Source organism: Pinus tabuliformis, chromosome 1_1 (assembly GCF_031772625.1).
Source record: "Pinus tabuliformis cultivar Carrire ecotype Pingquan chromosome 1_1, CPIR1, whole genome shotgun sequence".
Classification (NCBI taxonomy): Eukaryota; Viridiplantae; Streptophyta; class Pinopsida; order Pinales; family Pinaceae; genus Pinus; species Pinus tabuliformis.
Window position 1 is genome coordinate 517,897,416 of NC_142297.1, and position 13,501 is coordinate 517,910,916.

General features: G+C 36.6%; 1 protein-coding gene and 1 long non-coding RNA gene across 2 annotated transcripts; one reads left to right on the plus strand and one right to left on the minus strand.

The window, feature by feature from the left end:
- Nucleotides 1-816: 816 nt before the first annotated feature.
- On the minus strand, nt 817-2,363 carry LOC149214059 (peroxygenase-like). The gene is made up of 4 exons (XM_089389281.1): nt 2,317-2,363; nt 1,907-1,958; nt 1,588-1,808; nt 817-1,411 (listed from the first exon to the last, which is right to left on the minus strand). Exons 1-4 carry the CDS (start codon nt 2,361-2,363, stop codon nt 1,264-1,266), a joined length of 468 nt encoding a protein of 155 aa, XP_089245407.1. The 3' UTR covers nt 817-1,263.
- Nucleotides 2,364-3,423: 1,060 nt separating this feature from the next.
- On the plus strand, nt 3,424-10,775 carry LOC149214060 (uncharacterized). The gene is made up of 6 exons (XR_016250370.1): nt 3,424-3,609; nt 3,729-3,799; nt 9,802-9,896; nt 10,017-10,087; nt 10,344-10,550; nt 10,746-10,775. It is a non-coding gene; the product is annotated as an uncharacterized LOC149214060 (long non-coding RNA).
- The last annotated feature ends 2,726 nt before the right edge of the window (nt 10,776-13,501 follow it).

A 13,501-nucleotide genomic window follows, 5' to 3' on the forward strand; every position in this document is an offset into this window, starting at 1 on the left:
TATTTTTATTAGTACACTTGCTAATAATTATCTCCCAACTTTGAAAATAATTATTGTTTTGTTTCCCAACCGGTATATTTAGAGGTCCCTTAATAACCCTGTATGAAAAGCAATTATCCAAGATATTGTCCCTTAACAACCCTGTATGAAAAGCAATTATCCAAGATAATGTCCCTTAACAACCCTGTATGAAAAGCAATTATCCAAGATATTACCAATTTGCCTTTAAAATGACTGAAGTATGCCTTTAATAATAGTCGTCTATTTATTCCTCTGTTATTTCTAACTTTATCCAACCAAACTTTTCCAGAGAATAAAATTAAAAAGCACTTATTAATTGATTTTGACATACCCTGACATAAAAAGCAAAATACATATAATTTATAAAAATAACTCGTTGGAATACCAAAATAGCTTATCAGGCTTCGAGAGGACGTGAGGTCCATGGTTATAAAAAATTGCAAAAACGAAATTCAAATTTCATACCGAATATTATTATTCATAACATATTTTTTTGGTGTTCTTTTGCAAATTTATTCCCACTAATTTATTTTTCGTGTTTAACTTTGATATCCTAATTGGATTTTATTTGCTCTCCAATAGTATTTATTTATTTTTTCATTGAATCATGCTTCATAATGATATCGCTCCACCAAACTATCAACTGTTATATAAGGTTTTTAATTTTAACGATGTATCCATATCAAGGCCATTTAATATTTTATAATGACGATAACGATAGGAGACATGTGAAGAAGATTATATAGTTTATAATATCTATTTATTTGTTAGCCTAAGGATTCAAGAGTAAACAAGGGAAACTGCGAGGCAGCAAGTCCCTGGCTGAGAGTGCAATTTTAATTCTGTTGTAAAATTGCAGAAAAACAGTTTCCGGATAAGTTGTTGTTTCCCTTCCGGCCGCTATTTATGTTCCTGTTTTTGTAGCTGTTGCAGTAGTTGTTAGAAAAAGAGAGGGATACTATGAACACTGCCAACCGTGATATTTGGGCCCAACGTGATCTGCTTCAGAATGAAATATGGACTGTACCAACTAGGCATTGCCTGACCTTACCTTCCCGAACGACTTACTTTCGCCCCCATATGTCAGTAGTATTTCTGGATTGTGGGCCATTGCCAACGAGCGTGCTTTCCCTTCTCGACCTACGTCCTGGCAGCCTGCTGGAACTGAGGACATTTGGCTTTCCAACATGCCCTTATTTCTTGGTCTAGAGATGACCCTGTTATTTTTTTATTAGTAGACATTTAGCGTCTTTTGCGAGATGAATTCTGTTTTGCCAATATTTCCCACAAGCTCCCATCAAATATTCTTCTTATCGTTTCTTTCTCAACAAACCCTTCCTTGTTCTTGCCGATAAGGTACAGGAACGTCCATTCCAGTTCAGCTGCGCCCCTGGGCAATCCAAAAATGTTATATATTATAATTAAATTAGTTCACTTATTGATTGTAGATTTAAAAAATATTTCAAAATTTGATAAATTAGAAATTTGATATCATTAATTTTTTATATATATTCTTGAAATCTGCCATCAAGATTCAATCCGCAGAAAAAGTATAATTGCCATTACCATCCAAGAAAGTCATTTGAATTCCTATTGGCCTTGAGCATGCACTGTATCTCCATGAAATTGAGTTTGTTGGGGTGTTTTGTAGCGTATTTGCTGAAGATGGCATCAAACTTTTCAGGAGCGAACCTCCCTTCAGTATCGTACGTCTCTGAGTCGCTTCCATGCTTTGCCTTGTGGATGTTGTCAATGTATATAGGGAGTTTCAGAGATGGTATCCATCCCTGCTCACCAACATCACATAAAAAGTAGATGAGGGAGTATCATAATTAAAATAGGTTGGAGTTTTGTTGGTAAACATTACAATGAACAATATACTTACAGGAAGAGTATAGTAGGTGAAGGCTACGTGGATAACCACTGTTGCCACCAAGCTATGTTACCAGAAACGGGACGGTTGCCACCGTTCCCCGTATAAAACGTGTAAGAAACGGAAACCAGACGGAAACGCCGTTTTTTACGGTTATTTTAGCTAACGGTGCATATATTTTATGGGAAATTTTTTACAGGTGGTAGTTCCCATTCTCAGCTTGTATTTTCACTCTTTATTGTAGATTTCAGTCATGTATTCATTCAATAATCTAGAGGCTTATTCCAAGTATATAGAAAATTGATTATTTATGTACTATTGTCCTTTTTTTAGTTGATTTGTTTTCCTTTAACACATATACGATTAATTTTCTCTCTCCTCGTTTCTTAGAGTGCGAAACCTCCCAACTCCGTTTCTCGTACCGTTTTCGTTTCTCGTTTCGTTTCCCGTTTCTCGTTTCTGTTAACATAGCCACCAAGCTCAGTATGATGTTAAACCCTATGGCACGAAACCTTTGCAGGTTCAACCATGTCAGCGTTAGAAGAATTGGGTAAGACAAAAGTATGAAATTATTTTAATGTTTGCAATGGAATAAAATAGGTTGGTGATTGGATGCTGAATTTATTTTTATAGTAAAGTTTAAGAATATTTTAGAATTTAAGAGATAATAGCGAAATCAAACAATTGACTTCGCCGAAGTAACAAAAATGAATTTGCAATAAATTAAGGAAGTTAAAATAATATAAGAATCGTTAAAACAGATTAAAGACAGATCTTCATTTGTCCTTTGAAACGCTCAGCTAAAAACGCTGGAAGGCCGGTCTTGCTCGTTCAAGTAATGAAAAGTGATCCTTGAAACTAGCAAATGGAGAAGCGAGTTTAAACATGAAAATCTTGTAAGTTTAGAGTCGCATATCTAATATCTTACAACAAATATTTAAATTTCCAGAATACGCTGCAAGAAAAAACCCAAGGCATTTAGTTGGTTATTAGCGGTGCTCATTCATTTCTTCTTCCACATCAAGCAAACATTTCTGTATACACTGCAGAATAAGAGGATGGGACATGTGTCATACATGCAGGTGGGTCACACAAATGGCACTATGCATGGTGATCAACAAGTGGAATGGTAAATTAATGATCATGGCCACAAGTAAGGTTTCACCAACACACTGCACTTCGCATATTCACCACCACAGGGAGCCGTTTCTATCCTGCAGCCATGGCAGATGACCAAATGAAAGTAAAGGTGTCCAGGGTTTCCACAGTTGCACCTGCCATCGCTGCTGCCAAGCATAGCATGTTCCCGAAATTGCACTTCTTCCGCAGCGTCGCATTCCAAACCACAGCAAGCCAGGGTTTCCGCCCCAGCTCTTCCTCGGCGCTGTCACTGCACTAGCATGGGCAGCCAAGTTATGGTATCCCCATGTTAAAAGTCCTTGCGGCCACACCGCCGAGGGTTTCTGGCAAGCCAGGGTTTCCGCCCCAGCTCTTCCTCGCGCTGCACTAGCATGGGCAGCCAGGTTATGGTATCCCCATGTTAAAAGTCCTTGCGGCCACACCGCCGAGGGTTTCTCGCATGCACAGGTTGTCTGATCTCCACTCCACTTTCTCTCGCAGTCTTAATCTTTAAAGCATAGCAAGTGACAGTTTTCGGACCAGGTCTTTCCTAGTGCAGCACTTACACCAGCACGGCTCAGGTGGGTGCTAAACATGTATACCTTCAAGCCCAGCGTGACTGACATCTGGCTGTATACATATTTTTACCACGAACCTATTTTCCCATACATTTTTTTCCTACTGCTAACGGAGTTTTTGCCTTTGTCTTCTGCAGAGGAGTTGTGACACGGCTGACACGAAGATGGATGGGTATCCACCGCAGGGCTCCTTGGCATCGATTTCCAGGTTTTCCTCCATTGCCAACAGCCACCAAGAAGAGCGTGTTGTTTCTCGAAGTTGTGAAAAATTGCATATAAAAAAAATTCTATTAATTTTTTCCTTGCAATTTAGAGACTCTCGAAAAAAAATTAAAAAATTCAAAGAATCTCATGTTGGAATGATAATTTTAAAACTGCCGGGAGCTGACAGTTGAGCAGCGACCCAGCTTATTCAGAAAACAACGATTGGACTTTCCCTGCAATGCGATCTGATCGCATATCGCACTTTCCCTGGTTACCCTTTGCTGCATGCTTGTATTATCTGCGATGCGATATTTTTGATGCGATCGCAGATCGCATGATTTAAAAGTTATAGAGGCGGTGGCACATCCTCTCTCTTCTTGCGATGCGATGGTGTGATAAGCCATGCATTAAATTCAAATAGGATATTTTGAGCCGTGTAATTAATGATATTTACTAGGGTTGGTAAATGTAGGTGAAATCTTAAATTTTATTATTTTTATTTTCACGGAAGTAAGGGAAAAGCAACACGTATTGTAAAAGATATTTTTGTGTTGTTCAATATAAAAAGAATGCAAGAGCAGAGACACATAGTGTGTGGAGAGTATTAGCAAGAAGAATTCTTTCTTCTCTGTAACGCACAGCAATGCTGAAGTTTTCTTTCTTTTTGACAGTGGAATTAGATTCTAGAACTGAAGTTCTTGTTGTAAATCCCTCTGAGTCGAGGAAGACAAATTCTGTAACATTTTTTATTATTATTTAATATGATTAAGATCCTGTGGAAAACCAGAGCGTTGTTCTCTGTGTAAATTTCTTTTGTGTTTGAAATAAACAAAAATTTCCATCATGGCATCAGAGCTAGTCTAGGCACTCAGTGAGTTAAAAAAAAACAGAGATTGTTTTTTCACTGTAGGAGCTGTAAGAAGCTTATTGAGCATTTTTTTTGTTTTTCCAACAAAGAAAGTTTTTGCTTGTTTTTTTTTTCTTTCTCAGTCAGTATCTCTTCTTTATTTTTCACAAGTTAAGATGGCAGATGCTGGAACTGGTTTGACGAATCCCCAACTGCCACAGTTTAATGGGAAAAATTACAGTTATTGGTCCATAACAATGAAAGCATTGTTTGCTTCTCAAGGAATATGGGAGCTGGTTGAAACTGGCTATGCTGAACCGGCAGATGCAACAACGTTGGCTGCTTTAACAGTAGCAGAAAGAGACCAGTTGAAGAGTGACAAGAAGAAGGATGCCAAAGCCCTCTTTTTCCTCTTCCAATCAGTACATGAAAGTGTTTTTCCGCGGATTGTAGCAGCAGCAAAATCTAAGGAGGCATGGGATATTCTCAAAACTGACTATCAAGGCATGGAGAAGGTGAAGACTGCAAAGTTGCAGATGTTGAGGAGAGACTTTGAAAATCTCAACATGAAGGAATCTGAAACAATAGATTCATTCTTCACTCAGGTTATTGGCTTGATAACCCAGATAAGATCTCATGGTGAGATTCTTGAAGAAAGAAGGATTGTAGAGAAAATCTTGAGAATTTTACCCTCAAGGTTTGAATCTATTGTGGTAGCAATAGAAGAAACAAAAGATCTCTCACAGTTCACAGTAGATGAGCTAAGTGCTTCACTGTTGTCTCATGAACATAGACTGAGTAGAGGAACAGATTCCTCACTTGAACAAGCACTCAAGACTCACATGTCTTTTGGCCAAAGAAGAGGTCGAGGCAGAGCAAATAACAGAGGTCATGGAAGAAGCCAAAACAGAGGCAGAAATTATCCTGCAAGCACAAGCGGAAGGAGCTGCAATCAGAACCAAGATGAAGGTTCAAGCAAACAGCAAGCTCATGGACAAAGGTATGATAAATCCCAAGTCCAATGTCATTATTGTAAGAAATGTGGTCACTATGCAAATGAATGTAGGAAAAAGCAAAGTGACATGAATAATAGGCAGAATGCTAACTTTGCAAATGAAGAAGATAAGAACCCAAAGAACGTATTGTTAACATGTAACATAGCACAAGACAAACAAGAAGATTTTTGGTTCTTAGACTCAGGTTGTAGTAATCACATGACTGGAAATATTGCAATGTTTGCCAATCTGGATGAAAATGTGAAATCTGAGGTAACAACAGGGACTGACGATAAGATATCTGTCAAGGGTAAGGGCAGAGTCAGTATCCGAGCAAAAAATGGAGAACAAATGATTGTGCCAGATGTATACTATGTACCTGGTCTGAAATGTAATCTTTTGAGCATTGGACAGCTCATAAACAAAGGTTACAACGTGTTCTTCAAAGATGATTTGTGTACTATCAAAGATATACCTCCAAGTAAGAAGATCATTGCACAGGTGCAGATGACCAACAATAGAATGTTTCCTCTCAAACTCAGGGCAGATTTGAAGGAAGGAAGAACTATTGCAGCCGTAACACAAGAAGTCTTTCAGGAACAATTGAAAGATGTGAATTGGTTGTGGCATTTGAGATTTGGACATCTCAATTTTGGAGGCCTGAATCTGTTGCACAGAAAGGGAATGGTAAAGGTATTACCATTGATCGAAAAACTAGACAGCCTTTGTGAAGGCTGCATCTTGGGCAAGCAACACAAAGAAATATTTCCAACAGGAAAGAGTATAAGGGCAAAAGCACCATTGGAAATTGTTCATTCTGATGTGTGTGGACCGATGCAAACACCATCATTTTCCGGAAATAAATATGTTTTAACTTTCATTGATGATTACACCCGAAAGACATGGGTGTATATGCTGAAACAGAAGAGTGAAGTGTTTGAGAAATTCCACCACTTCAAAACTCTTGTTGAAAAGCAGTGTGGGCATTATATCAAAGTGCTTAGAACAGATAGAGGAGGAGATTACATCTCCCAAGACTTTCTACGTTTTTGCAGAGAGAATGGCATACAAAAGCAGTTCACCGTGAGGTATACACCTCAGCAAAACGGAGTTGCTGAAAGAAAGAATAGGACCATTCTTGACATGGTCAGAAGTATGTTGAAGGCAAAACACTTGCTGCATGAGTATTGGGCAGAAGTTGTCACTTGCGCAGTTTACATCTTGAATAGATGCCCAACTAAAGCTGTCATGAACAAAGTACCAGAAGAAGCATGGAGTGGTCAAAAGCAAACTGTCACTCACATGAGAGTATTCGGTTGTGTGGCATATGCACATGTACCAGATCAGTTAAGGAAGAAGCTTGATAGTAAGGGGGAGAAGTGTGTCTTTATTGGCTATTGTGATGAGTCAAAAGCATACAAACTCTATAATCCATCCACCAAGAAATTAATAGTAAGCAGAGATGTGCAGTTCATTGAAGATGAAGCTTGGGATGGAAGCTTAGAGAAGACAGTGAATGTGAAGACAATTGTGTCTCACGAAGAAGAAGAGGAAGGGACAACAGCAAATAATCCTTCCTTGGTGGCTCCTCCTACACCACAGCAAGTACAACAAACCACACCACAATCTGGAATTCGAACAGCCTTAAGAAGTCAAGGAAGTGCTTCTCCAAGCACACCATAGGGATCAGATATACCCTCAAGTTCGGATGGAACTCCAAATACACCAAGAAGACCAAGATTCAGAAATCTGAATGAGATTTATGAACAAGGAGAGGTAAGTAACAATACCGGTCTGAATTCATTATTCGCTTTGTATTGTCATGTTGATGACCCAGTCCATTTTGAAGATGCTGTAAATGAAGATAAATGGATTGAAGCAATGAATGAAGAAATTGGTGCAATTAAGAAGAGTAAAACATGGGAGTTAGTGGACCTCCCTGAAGGCAAAGATGCCATTGGAGTTAAGTGGGTCTATAAGACCAAAAGCAATGCTAAAGGCAAGATTGACAGGCATAAAGCAAGACTTGTTGTGAAAGGCTACAAGCAGTAACAAGGCAAAGACTATGATGGAAACAGTCAGAACAGTGTTGTCTATTGCGGCACAACACAAATGGAAGATTTATCAGATGGATGTTAAATCTACATTCCTGAATGGAGTGTTAAAAGAAGAGGTTTATGTTGAACAACCTCCAGGCTATGAAGTTGAAGGCCAAGAGCATAAAGTTTGTAAACTGAAGAAGGCTCTTTATGGGTTGAAGCAAGCTCCAAGAGCATGGTACAACAGAATAGATGCTTATCTGATTGACAATGGGTTTGATAAGTGTGATGGTGAACCCACACTCTACATAAAGGATAATGACGGTAAGATTATTATTGTTGTTTTATATGTAGATGATTTGATTTTTACTAGCAATGATGCGTCTCTCATTGCTGATTTTAAATCAGTCATGAAAAGTGAATTTGAAATGACTGACTTGGGCTTCTTAAGATATTTTCTTGGAATTGAAGTAGACCAAAGCGAAAATGGCATTTTCATTTCTCAAGCTAAATATGTAGAAGCAGTGTTAAAGAGATTTAACATGCAGAACAGCAAAGCAGCTGTGACTCCAACAGTAGTGGGGTTAAAATTGACCAAAAAAGATAGCAGCAAATATTTTGATCCAAAACTGTATAAGAGCATAGTTGGCAGCCTTATGTACTTGACTGCAACTAGGCCGTACATTATGCACGCTGTGAGTTTAATTTCCAGATTTATGGAAAGACCGAAAGAGACTCATTGGCAGGCCGCCAAGAGGATTCTAAGGTATGTAAATGGAACGAAGGGGTTTGGTATTTTATACTCCTCTTCTGAAAGTTTCATATTGGCAGGTTACACTGACAGTGATTGGGCTGGAAGTGTTGATGATAGGAAAATCACATCGGGATATGTGTTTCATATGGGATCGGGAGCCATCTCATGGGCTTCCAAGAAGCAACCAGTTGTGGCTTTGTCAACAGCAGAGGCAGAATATGTGGCAGCAACAGCAGCAGCATGCCAAGCAGTATGGCTGAGAAGAGTTCTCAGAGATTTGTGTCATGAACAAGAAAAGGGCACAACCATTTACTGTGACAATAGCTCAGCAATAGCATTGTCTAAAAATTTTGTTTTTCATAAAAGGACAAAGCACATAGACACCAAATTTCACTTCATACGTGAATTGGTTAACAATGGTGAGATTGTTTTGCAGCACTGCAGAACAGAGGAACAGCTAGCTGACATCTTGACAAAACCATTGGCAAAGAAAAGCTTTGATCATTTCAGGAAATGCCTGGGTATGCAGAATAAACCCAGCAGTTAAAATTAAGGGGGAGTGTTGGAATGATAATTTTAAACTGCCGGGAGCTGACAGTTGAGCAGCGACCCAGCTTATTCAGAAAACAACGATTGGACTTTCCCTGCGATGCGATCTGATCGCATATCGCACTTTCCCTCGTCACCCTTCGCTGCATGCTTGTATTATCTGCGATGCGATATTTGCGATGCGATCGCAGATCGCATGATTTAAAGGTTATAGAGGCGGTGGCACATCCTCTCTCTTCTTGCGATGCGATGGTGTGATAAGCCATGCATTAAATTCAAATAGGATATTTTGAGCCGTGTAATTAATGACATTTACTAGCGTTGGTAAATGTAGGTGAAATCTTAAATTTTATTAATTTTATTTTCACGGAAGTAAGGGAAAAGCAACACGTATTGTAAAAGATATTTTTGTGTTGTTCAATATAAAAAGAATGCAAGAGCAGAGACACATAGTGTGTGGAGAGTATTAGCAAGAAGAATTCTTTCTTCTCTGCAACGCACAGCAGTGCTGAACTTTTCTTTCTTTTTGACAGTGGAATCAAATTCTGGAACTGAAGTTCCTGTTGTAAATCCCTCTGAGTCGAGGAAGACAAATTCTGTAACAATTTTTTATTATTATTTAATATGATTAAGATCCTGTGGAAAACCAGAGCGTTGTTCTCTGTGTAAATTTCTTTTGTGTTTGAAATAAACAGAAATTTCCATCATCTCAGTCCCCAAATTTCTTTATTTCTAGAGAAAAAGGAAGATGCATTTATTTTTTCTTTTCCGAATTTATCAAATATGGACATAAAAAAATTTCCCATTAATTTTTGTTTGCAGTCTTAATCTTTAAAGCATAGCAAGCGACAGTTTTCGGACCAGGTCTTTCCTAGTGCAGCACCTACACTAGCACGGCTCAGGCGGGTGCTAAACATGTATACCTTCAGGCCCAGCCTGACCAACATCTGGCTGTATACATATTTGTACCACGAACCTGTTTTCCCACACATTTTTTTTCCTACTGCTAACGGAGTCTTTGCCTTTGTCTTCTGCAGAGGAGTTGTGACACGGCTGACACGAAGATGGATGGGTATCCACCGCAGGGCTCCTTGGCATCGATTTCCAGGTTTTCCTCCATTGCCAACAGCCACCAAGAAGAGCTAAAAAGGAAGATGCATTTATTTTTTCTTTTCCGAATTTATCAAATATGGACATAAAAAAATTTCCCATTAATTTTTGTTTTCAGTCCAGAAATTCTTTGCAATTTTTCTATTTCTTAATCAAACAAATTGGCACCACAACCATTTTTTCTTTGACATGCATTTAAATTGTTTTCATAAACATTTGCGATGCATTTAAATTGTTTTCATAAATTTGTTAAGTAGGGAAGCCTTTACAATCTGTGACAACCTGTGCGGCTCGGCTAAATTCAATTTCAGTGCCGGCCACTAAGATTTCGACGAAGAAGATTTCAAGTAAACAACACAGAATTTTCGCTCAGCAATTGGATAGTCATTCGTTACAACCTCAATCACGCCCTGGTGATTCATTTTCATGTTCTTGTTTGGCCGCAACAATTACAGCGCCTGGTACAGTTTTCCCCAGATTGCGATTTTTCTCTTTTTGGCAATAAAAATTATCAGTTTTTTAAATGCGTTTTGCACTTGCATGATGTTGCACATTAAAAACATTTTACAGTAGATATATTTAAGAGTGTTCTTCTGAGTGAGTGTGTGTTGTTTACCTGTTTAACTTTCGATATGCATTATGCTTTCATAATGCAGTAGACGCGCTGGTGGCCTCAATTGCTCCAACAGCCCACAGGATTACAGCCAAAGTATTAGCAAGGGACTCGACTCCATTATTATGCAGAAGGCTTCATCAGACTATTAGCGCAGAAGACTCAGAGAATCCGAAGACTCAAAGACTACTCAAAGACTTTGGCTTATAAGAAAACTCTCTTATGAAATCTGGCGAAATGGACAATTGTTCTAGTCTATGGAATGGCACCTAGATTGAAGCGGTGGTACATGGCGGACATGCCAGACCTTGCCGTGAAGCTTATGAGCTTTGAATTAATCTTAACATAAAATGCAGCTTGGGATTTAATGTTAACATCGAATGGCATTAGTTTGAAGCGAATTTGTAAATATGAAAAAATATCATATAACCTATGTTTTCCGCCTCCATGCCTCGAAAAGAGGCCAAATAATACGATGAAATGGAGTACGGTTTAAAAATTTAAAAAAATTGGATATTCGCGATAGCAAATGGTTATTTAGCAGGATAAATGCTAAATCGCTACAAATCGATTACTATAGTCCCTGGGATGGCAGGGACTAATAATATATGGACTTTTAACAAACTTAACATAGCAATTAAGTTAGTTAAGTGGAGAATCTTGCAACTTATGGCAGGGACTAATAATATATGGACTTTTAACAAACTTAAAATAGCAATTAAGTTACTTAGGTGGAGAATCTTGCAACTTATTTCATGCAATTTAATGGTTTTAAATGTTTGGTGAGAATCATGCCATTTATTTCAATTAAGTTAGTTTTGATTTAAATGAGCCAAAAAAAGTTTGGTAGGAAAGTTTTTCTAGAAATATGTTTTATAAAAAGCTTTGAAATGTTTTATTTTTTAGTGTGTATTTTAGTTCTTATCAAAAAATAATATAATTTATTTTGTATTTTTTTTATCATGAAGAAAAAAATATATAACTTTAGAGTTAAATTTGAAAAGAGTATATAAAAAAATAAAAATAAAAATAAAAATAATTTGTTCTATTTTATTTTAAGTTTTTAATTTAAATGACTAGAAATATTTTTGTTGGTATTTTTTAATGTAATTAGTTATCAATTATCAAGAAATGAATATAACTTGAGAGTTAAGTTTGAAAAGCGTGTATAAAGAAAGAAAATAAATTGTTTTATTTTATTTTAAGTTTTTAATTTAAATAGGAATAGAAATAAATTTTTTGTGGTTTTTTTCAATGTGTTTTTAATGTAATTAATTATTTTAATATAAGCAGATATTGTTAGTAGGAATAGTAGGAATTATTTTAGATGATTAGGTGAAATAATTATTATCTTCTTTATCTAAACCTTTATTTATTTGTAACATTATGATTAAAAAAAAAAAAACAAAACAAAACTGTAATTAATAATATATATTAAACTAATATATAATTACTTAATTATTAATTTTAAAAAATATAAAATTATATTAAAAAAATTATAAACCAATTAATAATACTTCGAACTTTCCTAAATGAATTTAATAATTTTCATATAGTTTTAATCAATGCTTGTATTTAAAATAAAATAAGACAAGACAAATTTATTAGTACACTCATTATCGTCAAAGTAAGTGAATGGAATTTAAAAAGAAATTCATATTCTTAGGAGACTGTTTCATAATTCATTCAGAAGTATATTCATTTAATTATATTCGGTAAGAAAATTTAATTACAATTAATAAAATATATCAAATTAATATATAATTACTTAATTATTTTTGTTAAAAAATATTAAAATAAATAGATAATATTAATAAAACATATGAAGCAACTTATAATAATAATTATTTTCCTAATTGTCTAATTGAATTTGTAGTTTTCATCTAGTTTAATTTATATTAGTATTTGGGATGAAGTGCTTTACTTGTAACTTAATATCTTGTGTTTTGGTTTTTTTGTCTAGTTTTAGTGAATGCTTTATTATGTTTTTGTGGTAAATTGGGTCTTAAGAGGTCTTTTTTAGTCGCAACACGTTAATTATATTTTGAGGTATCATTTTTTTTAGTTTTCTAGAGTGAGTTGGTGTTTGGGTCTAGGTTAGTTTGCCAATGTAGGTGGTGATTCCAACTATTTTTTATCCAAAAATGGATCCTGGATAAACCTCTAAGTCTAAAAGACTTCACGTGAGAGGTAAAATGTGCCAAATAGCACACATCCTTTGTAAATTAGAGGAAAATTAAAATCGTAGGTTGCTCCTGGAAATAGTCTCATTGCAGAGATCTCCTCATTTTGAATCAACACAAGTTGAATGGGAGAAAATGGACCCCGAATGGAGTTATTGTAGAATGAAAATTGCCCAATGTCCTTAGAAAATAAGGCAATTTCATCAAATTTTGAACTATATTGAAAATTTTTATTTTAATATAGGCTCACGGGCCAATCGACAGTTGACATGTGGCAGGCCGGGATTGGGCCACGTGGCCTTGTTTGATTGATCAAAGAGGAAATATCGCATCGGCGAATTACACTATCAGGATTTAAAAATTTGAAGAAAACCATGAAAATCAAACTATCAGAGGCTTAAATGATGGGTGAACAGGGGTCATTGGATCTGGCCGATCAATGGTCCAGATCCGATCGGCATATCGCATTGGCGATGATCGGCGGGTCTCATCGGAGGCATAGTGCGATGGACTGGGGCGATGCGATGGAGTGATTGCCGAAATTGGCGGATCGCCAACGACGAACACCTTGGAGCGGCCATGTTATATGTATGTATGTATGTATGTATGTATGTAT